The 14,090-nt window shown below is 43.7% G+C and overlaps 1 protein-coding gene across 1 annotated transcript; it reads right to left on the bottom strand.

Moving 5' to 3' along the window:
• Positions 1 to 103: 103 nt before the first annotated feature.
• Positions 104 to 13,851, bottom strand: CAGE1 (cancer antigen 1). Its single transcript, XM_081873008.1, has 10 exons — positions 13,637 to 13,851; positions 13,278 to 13,415; positions 11,776 to 11,872; positions 10,407 to 10,855; positions 8,933 to 9,136; positions 6,920 to 8,131; positions 5,150 to 5,272; positions 4,223 to 4,372; positions 1,258 to 1,368; positions 104 to 217 (listed from the first exon to the last, which is right to left on the bottom strand). The coding sequence occupies exons 2-10, from the start codon at positions 13,359 to 13,361 to the stop codon at positions 119 to 121; spliced, it is 2,529 nt and encodes an 842-aa protein (XP_081729134.1). The 5' UTR covers positions 13,362 to 13,415; positions 13,637 to 13,851; the 3' UTR covers positions 104 to 118.
• Between the last annotated feature and the right edge of the window lie 239 nt (positions 13,852 to 14,090).

Raw genomic sequence — 14,090 nt, 5'->3', positions numbered from 1 at the left:
GTCCCCCTAAGTATATAGAACTGCAGTCATATTAATGAAACTTTTTGTTTTAAATTAATGCTCCATAATACACGAAATCCAATTCTCCTTCTGATTTTCTTTTAATTTCTGTTCTTTTTCATAATATTGAACTCACCTCAGTATCGGGGTCTTCAGAAGATTTCTCATTAATAATCAACTCCCTCATGGCTGCTATGTTTTCCTTGTGTTTCCTCAACTAAATATTTATAGTGATGAATTATAGGCAAGAGAGGGAAAGGGAAAATTGAACATATTTCATTCAGTTGTGTTTTGCTTCTCCCCAGACTTTCTTATATGCTATACATATATCCCAAAGCAAAACTGACATATTCAAGAAGTGGTAAATTTTATTCATGTTAAATCACTATCCATCTTGCAATGGCACATTAATTGATCCCAGCAGACTGCTCCTGTACTTGTGGCAGGGCATGTAGTTCAGTTTATCGCTTAGTTTGTAAGAAATATGAGGATTGATGGTTGAAATGTGTTGTTTTTGTCCGTATGACAGAACGCAGAGGATCCTTATGAAGTTCACCTGCCATTGCACAGCATTCTCATGAACAAGACTCAGACGTACAGACCAACCTCCCATCGAGAATAGCTGTATGTGCCCTGAATTCATAAGTGGTACTTTATGGATTTACCGTATATATTCTCTATCGTATTCAGACCACAGAGCTTTTTCTCAGAACATAACTATCAATCTCAGAGTGGCTCCAAGGAGCACACTGCAGCCGTCACTGCCATTGCTACAGTGGCAGCAACAGCAGGTGATTTATTCCTTGGAAGCTGAATCTGCTGCCCTGGTGGATCCTGCTGCCTGAGGTGGTTGCCTCACATTACCTCATGAATGGGCCGGCCCTGCAGAGGGGGCATCTGGCGAAGGGCCTCGAGTGATGGACACAGGGTCCGGTTATATTCAAGTTAGGGGAAGCATTCTGTTAGATATCAGGGTCCTGAGCCGTATAGAGCTTTGCAGGTTAAAAAAAACACTTTGCTCCTGTCAGAAGTCTTGCCACTATATTGTGCACCAGCTGCAGTTTCCAAGCTGTCTTATGGTTTTATTATTAGATTTATATACCCTTCATCAAAAGATCTCAGGGCGGTTCACAAAGTCTCACAACACAGCACGTTTAGAAGATAATTAGCTATTTTGACATGGGGGTTAAGGACGACAGGAGTGTTCTTACATATGCAAACACAAAAGCAGGGAGGGAAAACAACCAGTGCCCCTACCTCTTTCTCCAAGCTTTTCTTTTTAAATAACAGGCGCTGCATTTTCCCCTTCACTTCAATAACAGTTTCACTTTCTGTGGAACATTCAGCAATTGCCTGATTATCTGTGTCCTATCAAACAACAGTGACATAAAACAAACATTGTTTAAACTCCAAATGGACACCAATTAGTTTCCTAAGAATTAATGCATCACTTGTAATAAAGTGAATTTCTAAACATGATGGTTGTAGAGCAGCAATTCCCTGATTGTGTGCTGAAGAGGAAGCCATTGGACTGTGAGAAAACGGTTTGCATGTTTCAAGAAATAAGTCAATCCAAATAATTCAAGTTTGACCCCATAGGAAGCTGTTCTGCACACAAATCGCTCCCCTGGTCTTGCCTTCTTCCTGGTAGGAGACATGGCTAGATGCTCATGCAGAAACAGACAAAATGGACTCTTTTGAGTAAAGTGATTCTTACTTATAGACAGACTAAAGGGATGCCCATATGAACCCGCTCCTGCATTTACTGGACACAGGAAGGAGTAGTGGGAATGCAACTACCGGCCACATCGCTCCCAAATCATTGAGCATTGACATTAACCAGAAGCAGGACATACAAGTGTACACCTGTATGCATGTTCAACTGACCAGCTGTCTTGGACAATCATGGCTCAAAATTGCACAGAGAAGCCCGACACAATTGGTCCTGCACAGGGTCCCTTTTTCATAATGCAGAAGGCACAGCTGCTGGAGAGGCATGGCCAGCAGACATGTTAATTTCAGGGGAGGATAGCCAGTGACGGCCTTCCTTGTAGTCCCCTCAAGCATTCACTGAATGCTTGAAGGATTTCGTAGTGACACCCCTTTAAAAAAAGAAGCCCTTTTGTGGGCAAGGATGAAGCGCAGCTCACAGTCTGAATCAGAGTTGAAGTGTGCCTCAGCTATCAGAAGTTTAGGTAATAGGTAAAAAAAAAACAGGGGAAACCTTGTAAACATCACTGAAGACAGCAGGGAAATAAAAGGGTGAGATTCAGAGAAAAGGAGACACATTTCAGCCATTGGTTTCAACAGAAGTTTTATTGAGTAGTGAATTTGCTCTGTAGCAAACGTTCTTAGGATGGCTAACACACAAAACCAAGGCAAGACTGGGTAGCCATTTCCATCAGGGAGAAGCAGCGAGCGGCCTTGTCTTTAGAAGTAAGGCGGTCGTTCTTTCCCCACTGCTTTTCAGAGTTGCTCACTCATCAGTTGTTTGTTTCCTTAGTGTACTTCCAGACGTACTTGACCTGGCAATCCACATGTGGATTATGGTGGTCCCCATTCTGACGACTGGCAATCCAAACCAACTAGCAAGATATACACAACGGACACACCAACCATTATGCATAACCAGCAATGGCAACTCTAACCTTAACAGGTGAGAGTGCACCTCTTTGTAGAAGTACTTCTTCTCTCACTTCCTGTTCAGTGCTACCAGTGTCAGGGGAGGCGACTCTCTGGAAGCACTCAGAGGAGTTACATAGATCCACATAACCCAATGGAAAAGAAGTTCCTATTTTCCACTGGTTCATATGTGAGACTGAAGAATGTAGCCACATGTGAACCAGGGTGTATAATTCCTTGGAAGGAATCAGATTCATTGACTGCTGAGGCATGGGTGGTCTACCATGTAAGGAACACTATTTCCTATAGAGAAATGCTACTGAACATTACAACACGGTACAGCATGGCACTCTTCTTATCCAAGTATCTCCAACAGAACTCAAGAGTTGTTACTCAGTTTGCTTCGAGCTGTGATTCCATTCTTTTCAGAGCTGGGAAAAAAATCTTACTCAGCTGGTTTAGAACAGGGACTTGATGTTTTCTGAAGTTTTTTTATAAAACGATGGCAAAATGTCAGGATGCACCCTGCCATTTGAATATGTCACCAAAGACGCTAATAAGCAACTGATGCTCTGCATTAAATACTTCCCCTTGTTTAGTCCTGTGGGAAATGTGAATTGTAAAGACTTTCCCATACACTTGACTTCGATGCTCATGGAAATTTAATGTAATTTTAACGCAAGCTATTGCTTTGTGTACTATATAACTTTGCCTGTACCGTTGCAGGCAAAATATAAAAGCACACCCATGCCCAATCCACACCAGAGATTACGCTACACATTTGAAGAAAGTACCATACACTGCACTAACAAAGATACCTTGTCATGATTGCCTGAACTAGCCCTTTGCCTGCAAAGGTATTTTCATAATAATGAGGGATAGAACCTTGGCATTTACGAAGCACAAAAAGTTAGTGGGTAGTATACAAAAAGGATGGGGAAACTCGCAAGTACACATGCAGACATTTAATTAAAACCTAAGTGTATACCTTGCTAGTTATTTGTTCAAAGTGCACCACTAGCCACAGAGAGAGCAGGAGGACATAACCAGGTGTTTTCCATGTGATCCATAGGTGTCCAACTTTTTAAAACTGGGAGGCACATTTAAAAGTACCACAATCACTGCGTACACAAGGACTCAAGGAAGAGCACACAATAAAATACAAAATGGGGTCAGTACTGTTTCTGTCTGATGTACTGGTGTGAACAAAATCATAGTTGGTTTGGGCAGGTTTCCCACCCTCTCTGAACCCCTGCAACAAAACAAAACAACAAAAACAACAACCCAGACAGAGAATGCTGCATTTGTGTCATGTCTGATAGTTAATGATTTAGGAGCCAGAGAAGTGCTACTTCCTAAATAGTAACATCCATGTGATCTGTCTGCATAATGGTGACGGAAGAAAAGCTGGAGGGAAGGGAAACATAATAAAGACGGATTTGTTTAACTGGCAGAGTTGAAAGATCCTTTATTTCAATCTTGTTGGAAATATACAGTACAGTGTATACTGGGTGACGGGCCGTTCTGGATGGACCACAGAATTCATGTTTTAGGTGCTATCAATGTGGCTATTGAAAAGGGCTGTGGTATTTTGCATTACCTGGCAGGTAAGTAATCCTTCTGCAAGAGCCAGAAGACTGCAGATTTTTGACAAGAGGTGAGATGCTTTCTGGACATAAGGAGAATTGAAATGGTCTTCTTCACTGTGGAGATCTCTGATGGACAAAGCTGAATGCATTGACTTCATGTTCTGTTTTGACAGAGGATACAGTGAGGTACATTAGATTATAATATAAGAAAACAGGTTGAACATAGAATATCGGCACTGTAAACCTTTTAAAAAACATTATGGAAGCAAAATATGGGGTTTTGATTGCCTACAGTAAACTTCCTCAACCTCAGCCCTCCAGATGTTTTGAGACTACAATTCCCATCATCCCTGACCACTGGTCCTGCTAGCTAGGGATCATGGGAGTTGTAGGCCAAAAACATCTGGAGGGCTAAGGTTGCGGAAGCCTGCCTTACAGCTATGGATGGGGGGACGGGGACTTAAGCTTAAAACTTGTGTTTCCTCCAACCCTAAGTTCAATATCTTATTTAAAACAAACACCAGAACAAGAAAAATATATATAAAGATCTCTGCAACAAGTATTTTTAACATAACAAGCTACTCCAAAATCATTGCCATCTTTTGTCCAACTGCTGCTTACTGTTCATAATTGTATGAACATTTCCAAAGTATGTTTTGCTTAAAAGTAAACATTCCAGGAGCTTAAAAAGACATACCAGTTTAAATGCATGTTTGTGATTTTTTAAAAGAGAAAATAGGCTAATATGTCATCCTTCTTCTTTTTTTGGGCTTTCTTTTAAAATGGAATGCACTTTTTACTACTTCCATTTGGAAAAGGGTGCAATTTTGACAGAAACTGAAGGCTGAAAGCACCCACACGTGTACTCAGACAAAAATTCAAAATAGTAATGATAAAGCTCAGGGGTGTTGCCCTTAATGGTATAAAACTGAGCATACCAAAATAAACCTTCCCAAAATGTGCATGCTCCACTCAATTATTTCTTCTTTCTTTCTCAACTCTTCCCTCTTTAATCCAAGTTCATATCTGAGAATCTGGATCATTTGGGAATGCAGCTGCTCCTAATATGAAGAGAGTGCGAGAACATCAGCTTAGGTTATTTGTATATCCCTGAAAACAAACACTCATAATTTGTCAATCTTCACATTCAGAGTTACTGTTAGGAATGATGTGACCTGGGGGCGGGGGGACCTCTTCACTACAGAGGAGAATCAAAGCAGGTTTGTGTTGTACCTGAATTTTCCCTATGGCCAACATCCTTCTATAATGTTTACTCACAACTAAGTCCCATTCTGTAAAGGTTCCTTTCCAATGTTATTTAAACATTTCCTGTTTTCTAGTCCCATTCATTTCATTGCCTTTTGTTGGTGACACTCCGGGAATTAAGTTATAAATAGTCTCTTGACTACTCTAATGTTAGTTTCTGATTCTGGAGTGGGGAAGGCTTTAATTTCCCTGCACTGGAATAATGAGAGGAAATCAGTAATTAACCTTTCTCTTCTGACACTGTGACCATTCAGCTATGTTAAAGGGGGCTACTCATTACTGATCTCGGCAATTAACAGGAAGCAATTAAGTACAACAAACAGAAACAAAACTGTTAACTTAAGGTACAAGACTCTGAAGAATTTTTTTTAATATGCTTTGACCAATTGCCCACATTAACTCTGCAATTGCATTTGATTAAAAAAACCAAAAAAATCAGATCTGGGAAGGAAAACCAAGGACGGTGCAGAAAACACTGGACTGCAATCATAGCTGGATAATAATAGCAACATTAATTGGATCTCTGTGAGTGAACAAAGGATGATAATTCCATAGGAAAGGGCTGGTGTGGAAGCATCTGTAATTTTGAGCTAAGAGCAAATCAAGACCATCAATGTAGCCTTATTAGACTTTACCGATGGTAGGGTGAGCGTTGCTCCCAGAACAGGGAGGAAGGAGTCAAATGACACCGAGGTTGATTCAGAGAAAGAGTTTATTCTGCTCTCCAGATAGCAGAAGGCACTTGCATGGTCAGTTCACAGCAAGTCCAAAGAAATGAGATATTTCATGCAGTATATATATATCCTCCAGGCACCCTCTCCCCCTTCCCCAGGAATCCAACCACGTCAACTTATACACGTAAGTTGACATCCATGACCATAAACAGATATTCCTGTTCCAGTACTCTTGACCATAAAAGGTTGTTCCTGTTCCTATACTCTTATCTTGGGGCAGGAGGTCACCAACAAGGTCTGTGCATCTTTGTGGTCAGGATGCTCCACGGAACTGGCAAGGTCATCCATTGCCGTCACGGACTGATAAAGGAGAGGGCTTTGAGGACTTGTTTATACAGCTGGCTTTCTGTTTATACATTGATTCAAGAGCTCAAGTTAATGCATTTTAGAAATGCTCCCTTGGAGGAGGAAAATGAGGATTTTGGGTCCCGTTTCAGACTGACTGCACAAAAACCCATTCCTTCCCCCTTCATCAACATTTTGGAATACCTACTTCTCATATTAGCAGTGTACTTCTACTAACCCTGATCCTGTAACAGGAACAGGATGGAGCAGGGAATCTTGCCACAGGGAATGGAGTGAGAAAGAGAAAGCCTGTTTGCTCCTTTAAAAGTATGTGCAAACCTTTAAACACACACACACACACACACACACACACACACACACAAACTATGTGCTACTCAAGAATTTTGAGATAGCCTTGTATACCTTCAGTGTTTGTGGCTCTCTAATTTGTCTGCACTGCTCCTTCCACCTGGCAGACTCCAGCTGCAAGAAGCGATTCTCCTCTCTGTTCTTTGCCATCTCCTCCTGCAGCCTGTTCGCCTCTGTTCTGAACGCACAGACCTGCTGTTGCATTTTCTCCATCTCGGCCCTCTCCTTCTCAAATTCCGCCTCCAGGAGTTTAATCTGAGCAAGCAGCGTATTGTATCTGCAGCCCAGCCCTTCCCTTTCTGCCAGCCTCTCGTCCTTCTGCCTCTGCAGTTCTGCCTCCAAGGACAAGGAACGCTTCTGAGCATCCTCGCTTTCTCCCCTCAGTTTGTGCAGAGCCGACGTGGTGCTGCTGGCTTCACGCTCCAATTTTTGTACAACGTGATTCAGTTCTTGTAGCTCTTGCTCTTTCTTGAGGAGAGTGCAGTCCAGATCCTTACACTGAGCCATATATTTGACCTTCTCTTCTACCTCTGCCTGGTGCTTTTCTTGAAGAACTCTGTAGTCTGCACTGAGCTTTTCCAACTGCAGCACCAGAGCTTTCTTCTCAGACTCAAAGTCCTGGAGATCATCCTTAGTGTTTCCTGAAGCTCCCATCCTGCACTTTGGGCATCCCTCTGCCTCTTCCTTCTTCCCTGTGACTTTGCCCATTGCTTCTATGAGATCAGCAGTGTTCTCCTTCAGCTTCCTGATGGTGTCAATAAAGTCGTGCTTCATGAAAAAGTCCACCTCCTGCTCTTTAAACCTTTTCGCCAAAGAAACATCACAACAATAAAGGTCCATTACTTGTATCTGTTGCCTCTTTTGGCCTTGCTCTAGTGCCTGGATGATTTTGTTCAAATCCATATCTCCTTCCTCAAGAAGGAGTTTCTCAATTTCTTTGGTCTTCTCAGAAAATATACTTCCATACTGAAGACCCATGATATGGGGCAGGTGCTTCTGCTGGTCCAGTTCTAAGTCCTTAATGACCTTGCTGAAGTCCATATCGCCTTCTTGAAGCAGCAGTTGCTTTGGACTAAATTCCGGGGTGTTCCAGAGTTTGTCTGAAGCTCCATAAGGACTCAAGCAGCAGCTCTTTGTTGAATGGGTTGAGGAAAGAGCTTTGTCGCCTCTGTCCCCTTGTGTAACTTCTTCTGCCATGAAGGAGGACTTCTCTGAATGGAGAGGTGAAGGCTCAGCATTATGCTGTCCTTCGGACACATTTTCAACCTGTATCAACACAGATCACGTGATTAGCAAAGATTTAAGTCAAAACGTCATGGGTGAAAAGTAATTTCAATGAGATCTGCTTTCTGTAACAAGCGTACTGACGTACTGTAAACTGTTGTAGATGCTACTTGCCCTCACACACTCCTTAGTTTCGTCTACCAAGGTATGCAAGCTGGACAACTGTACAGATTGTTTGTGGTGGACATGATATAAAGTCCAACAGATTCATACTTAATTTCTTGGCAGTGCCTTAGTACTAAAAGTTGCTTCACACATGTTTTACATATCATAATTTAACCTGGGATGGGGAACGTTTCTTCTCTGGGTGCTTGCTGCCTTGACTTACAACACAGGAAGGTGTTTTGCAGAGTCAGTCTATGAATCCATTTAGCACAGTTTTGTCTACTCTGACTGTCAAGGTTTCAAACGTAGTTCTTTCCGAGCCCTGCTTCCTGACATCCTTTTGCAGGGGGGATTTTAAGTGGGATCGAAACTGAGACTTTCTGAATGCAAATCATGCCCTGTGCTATTAAACTACAGCCATGTGTACATGACTCCACTGAAAGCCATAATATTTGATGTGATCATCTGTGGGGTCACATCAACTATTGCTCACTCGTACTTTCGAGCCATCAAGTGGTGAAAGTCAATATAGAACCAATTCTCATTTAAATTAGATCAAACTATGATTTTTATTTTTATTTTTTACTGATGAAGCTGATAGTACTGCCATTTCTCATGGTTGCTTTTTCTATGATCAATTCTGCAATATTTATTACGTTATAAATTTTAAAATCTTACGTTTTCTGGTAGAAGTATGCTATTGTCCACTTTCTCTTCGCTGATGCAACACCCTATATTGCTCTTGAGACGTTCTTTTAAATGTCTGTTTGACTGCACCAGAGTGCGAATGTAATCTAGGTTTTCATCCACAGCATTTGGTAAAACCGTGAGCTCAGAGTCCTGGAAATCTTTCATTGATTCGTTGTGGTGCCCAGTCTCCATCTGTCAACAAGAGGGATTCAAAGCTGGTTCATTGTATCGGAATGAAAATATACTACAACAACCATATCTTTGCCAGACACAAAGTTCCAAGTCAAAAAATTTACAGTCAAACCTGTTTTCAAACGCCTTGGCTGCCGAACAATTCGGAAGCCGAACGCTGAAAACCCAGAAGGGAATGCTTCCGTTTTCAAATGCACCTTGGAAGTCAAACGGCTTCTGCAGCACATTTTTCCATTTTCACCATTCACTCTGCCAATAGCCCTTTGATTTTTGAACGTTTCGGAAGTTGAATGGACTTCCGGAACGGATTTCATTCAAAACCCGAGGTTCGGCTGTATGTACATCCCATATTCTCATTATAAAAGATCATAGAAAGAGTACAGAGCTTGGACCTCCTGGAAAGGGGTGAAATCTGATGGCATTCTTTGAAAAGGGCAGCTAGGGTATCTACTTTTTTGGACTTAAGAATTGACACCACCATCCTTCCCATCTACAGCACAGCTAAAGGAAGGTGTCAGGGGTTCAGGAGCAGAGACACAGGAGAAGGAGCAAATGGAGAGTGAGGAGGAGGAATCCGAGGGGGGTGTAGGCAGTGACAGTGGTCAGAGAGATTCCACGAGTCTCTCCAGCAAATCGGAAGATTCACAGAGAGGAGCGCCGATGGCCAGGGCAAGGGGGAAACCCCAGAAGGAAGGGGCCAGCGGGGACTCCCTGAGCAGCAGTTGGAAATCAGGACCAGCGTCCCCACCAGAGCGCAGTGGGGGGGAGGAGTCCCAGGCATCGGGACCAGTCTTCTCACCACCAGCGAGAGGAGATGAGTCAGGATTGACCACGCCTCCATCGGAGAGCGGGGAAACGGTCAAGAGGAAAGTCACCAGCTGGGCGCGCGCGCCAAGTTCAAATGTACAGGCGAGCGGCACAGCAGGCAGCCCGGATAGGGAGCCAGGTCCTAAAGCCCGCCGGAAGGAAGGGCAAGACTCAGGGGGGTCAGCGTCAGAAGAGTCCAGGAGGGAGGAAACCCCAGGGGGCAGAAGGACCCAGAGGAGGAAGGAACAGCGCAGGAGGTGGAGCCGGGCTAGGATCTTAAACTGGTGCGGAAGGGGTAGTGACTCAGAGGGGACTTCGCCGGTCTAGGGCCAAGACGTAGGGCTGCACGCTCTGGGGTTTGAAATGGAAACTAAACTTCAATAAAGACTTTTGTACATTACATCAACCGAGTGTTGGTCCTCTGTGAGCTGGGACCTAGAGGCAGCTCTGACAGTAGGCGTACCGTATTTCGGTCATCTGATGCTTTTTCAATCGCATTTGAGCCATTCCATTGGACGATTAAGTCTTCATTAGCCGCACACACATCTGTCTTCAGTAAAGAACCTGTGGGCTGTGTGAGAAAACTTGACACAATGGGCGATTCCTTAACAATGCAGTCCAATAAGGACTCTCCCATGATAGGCACACCTGATGTTTCCACCAGTAGCTCCTCCGCTTGCATGGCATTTTCGGCTGTGACTTCCTGTGAATCTTCTGGATCAGATTCTTCCCCCGTTCTGTACCATTCCTCCGGCCAACCCTGCATCCTGCACTGTTGCTCTGATTCTCCTTGGTCCAATAATCCCTCGTTGGATTCCTTCCACTCAGTGATAAAGGAGGAATCTTTCATTATAGGGCAAGTTCTTAGCGTCCTCAATGGCGACATTTGTTTCTCTGAAGCATCTTCAAAATCTGCACGATTACAACAAAAAATACCGTCAAATTCACTGAGAGAACCGGTGGTACTTTTCAGGTGTGCAGGATTAAAGGTGGTTCTCCTGCTCTCTGTAAGGCAGGTTCTAAAGCGAGACGGCAGTTTGAAATTCTCAATCCAGTGATTTAATCCAATATTGCCTCTCATCTTTTTGGGGGACCGCATTTGTGATTTTTATTTTTTAAAAAAGAATAGTACTAGGTTGAGCAATGTGGACTAGTAACAAACTACTGAGGCTTTGCAGTGCTAGTGCCTCTTTAATTAGAAGCTTTTTCCACAGCTTGTACAATTGTAATTGTTTCCTTTCCAGGAAAGGATGCAGCATTACTGAATTGTCCTTAACTGGCATTTAATTGGTCTATTTGCTTTCCCTGCCGAAGAAGGATAATTATTGGTTTTCTCTTTGGAGCCAAAACAATTGCTTTTTGCTTTTTTAAATTCTACTTTTTATGAACTAAACTGATGGGCAGTTAAGGGGCAATTTAGAGACTACACTGGAAGACTTCTAAAATATAGGACACTATAGTAGGATCTTGGTTGTGAGGAGATATATTGCCAAGTAAGACGGTGGTATTATTTGGGTTGCCAACAGCAATCTTACATTAGATGCTCGAGCTACTCTTGCCAACAGGAGGACTATTTTAACAGAGCAATGCTTTGCAATCATTTTTGAGACAGTACAGTTCAGCACTGTGGTACATATCAGGAATTTTTACATGACCAAGCCTTACCTCTTGTATTAGCCATGCTAATAATCACTGTCATGTATAAGAGAATATTTCCACAACCAAAAGTGCTCATGTACCTGCTGTGTCATGTGAAAGAAGGGATCAGGCTAGTCATTCAAGAGTTCAAGCACCTATTGCTTCATTTGATATAGTTAAGAAGAGGCACATACCATATGTGAAATCTTCAAACATCAGCTCAGAATGATGGTCTTCTTTGTAGAGTGTGCAGTCAAGTCCACTTTTCCTCATTGAATCCTGCACTTCATTCTGGAATAATTATTTTTTTAAGAGTCGTTAATAACCTTTGCAACTGACACGAGGTTTAGGACATCAGGACCTCAACAGCAGTAAAATGAGCTGCCCTTGAAAACTGTTCAGAATCTTCCAACTAGTTCATAATGCACTGACCAGATTTTTTTTTAAAAAAAATTATTAAATTATACACATGCATACACACTTACATAAAATAGCATAATGCATACATAATAAATATATATAATAAAGAAACAACGGCAGAAGCTGAGAGTAAAGAGGATGTGAAGAGTCACTGAGAGGAAAAATAGTGGCAGTTTTGAACAATGGCAGAGGTTTGGGTGGAGTGAGCAGGGTGTGACACTGAGGGGAGTGTGGAAGCTTGAAACAGAGTTTGAGTACAGAAGAAAGAAGATGCTGTGCCGCATTATCCTTTTGATGTCAGCTTCTGAATTGTACTCGTCTCTGCTATTTCTACTGGTTAAAAGTTATTTGTTTTTCAAACCAAACCAAACCCAGCATTCCATCCCTGCTTTACTGAAACCTCTGTTGTTGTTTAAAACCACCATTTTCATCTCAGTGAAAGGATCTCAGAAGAAGGATAATGATTGGTTTTCTCTTTGGAGCCAAAACAATTGCTTTTTGCTTTTTTAAATTCTACTTTTTATGAACTAAACTGATGGGCAGTTAAGGGGCAATTTAGAGACTACACTGGAAGACTTCTAAAATATAGGACACTATAGTAGGATCTTGGTTGTGAGGAGATTCGCCCTTGGTTCACCAGGGGCGAACGAAGGCGTCGTGACACCCAGGGTGGGGCGTCGCTACGTACGACGCATGCGCCGTACGTAGCGACGCCGCATATGCGCTGTACATAGCAGTTTGCCGACGGCAGCACTCCAGCACCGTACAGACGGTGCCAGGATCCTCTGTAGTGGCGACGGAGGGTTCCCACCGCCGTCCGTACAGCACTCAAGCGGTGCCAGTGGCAAACCGCTATGTACAGCACATGTGTGGCGTCACTATGTACAGCGCATGCGTGCAATGCCGCACATGCGCTGTACGTAACGGTTTGCCACCGGTGCCGGGATCCTCTGCTCGCAGCTGCAGTCGCAAATGGAGGGTCCTCCACATACAATGGCACGATGGCTGCTCGCGCCCCCACAGGGTGCCTTCTTGTCACCCCCGCAGACATGGCCCCCAGGGTGCACCACCCCCTGTTGCAACGCCACTGGCCTTCACCCCGCTTTACTCAAACTTGAGAACTGCTCAGTTGGTTTTCGTGCATGTCCCCCCCCCCCCGTCTCCTCTCCTCATAGACTTCTAGCATATCAAGGGCGATAATGGTGGCTACAGCCCAAACAACTACATTCCTAAGCTGCCAAGAGAGAGTGCAAGTGATGTTTCAAAGAGTACATACTTGGGAGATCTCTGAAGCTGTGCTGCAGCTTTCTAGGTCCAAATAAATGTTGCTGGTGGAAACAGGGTTTACTGCTTCACTCATGATAGTTAAAGTCTCCCAGGTGCAAAAAGAAATCCTCCTCTGATGTGCCAATTCCTAAAGAAACATAAGATTATTTTCAGTACCGTAGACACGGTTAAAGCATCACACGCAGCCTAAAACCTATGCATGTCTACTAAGGCATTAAACAAAGCAGAGGCGATTTTACGATTGCACAACGGTTCATTCACACTGGGCTGCGCCACCACAACAATGCAGGACAGGCAGAAGTAATTAGAAATCAACCAAAGCAAAGGTCTGAATGCCAAATTGCTCACAGTTCTCCGGATCCATGGAGATCGCCCCAGGTTTCTCCCGAGAGGAGGCTGCAACTTGCTTCCTCGATGCCCCGATCTCCTCTGAAGGTGCTGTTGACAGTTTCTTGTTCGTAAAAGCGCACGTGGCCAAAGGCGCGCCAACGTCACAAAGAATCTTAAGCCCCCGCAGCCGCTCCATTTGCAAAGAGGAGAGGAGAGCGCGCAGTTTTAAGAATAAACACCGCATTTCTCTCGCCGGGCGCAACCCGATCCGCCTTATGCTTCCTTGGAAGTCCTCAAGTTAGGCTCCTCCCCCATGTGTAAAGTGTGCAATCGGACCAACTGAACTCCGAGAAAACGTGGAACGGACCAAGCTGTCAGTTCCGGAAAAATAACGAAGGGTGGGATCCCCTGCCAGTCCCTGCGCTCAGACGAGCCCTCGCCTAGGATCGACACAGGGCTTTGGGTGCCGGGA

This window comes from Podarcis erhardii (genome assembly GCF_964252035.2).
Source record: "Podarcis erhardii genome assembly, chromosome: 8".
In the NCBI taxonomy this organism is placed as follows: domain Eukaryota; kingdom Metazoa; phylum Chordata; class Lepidosauria; order Squamata; family Lacertidae; genus Podarcis; species Podarcis erhardii.
Note: the sequence above shows the minus strand (reverse complement) of the source record. Positions and strands in the feature narration are given on the sequence as shown.

Bases quoted from the DNA above. Each gene is read 5' to 3' on its own strand.
- CAGE1 (XM_081873008.1), bottom strand. From the start codon at position 13,361: ATGAGTGAAGCAGTAAACCCTGTTTCCACCAGCAACATTTATTTGGAC. The intron at 11,873-13,277 runs GTATGTACTCTT...TAATTATTCCAG, and splicing joins CAGCTTCAGAGATCTCCCAA to AATGAAGTGCAGGATTCAAT. The intron at 218-1,257 runs GTAGGGGCACTG...ATAAATATTTAG, and splicing joins AGAAAAGCTTGGAGAAAGAG to TTGAGGAAACACAAGGAAAA.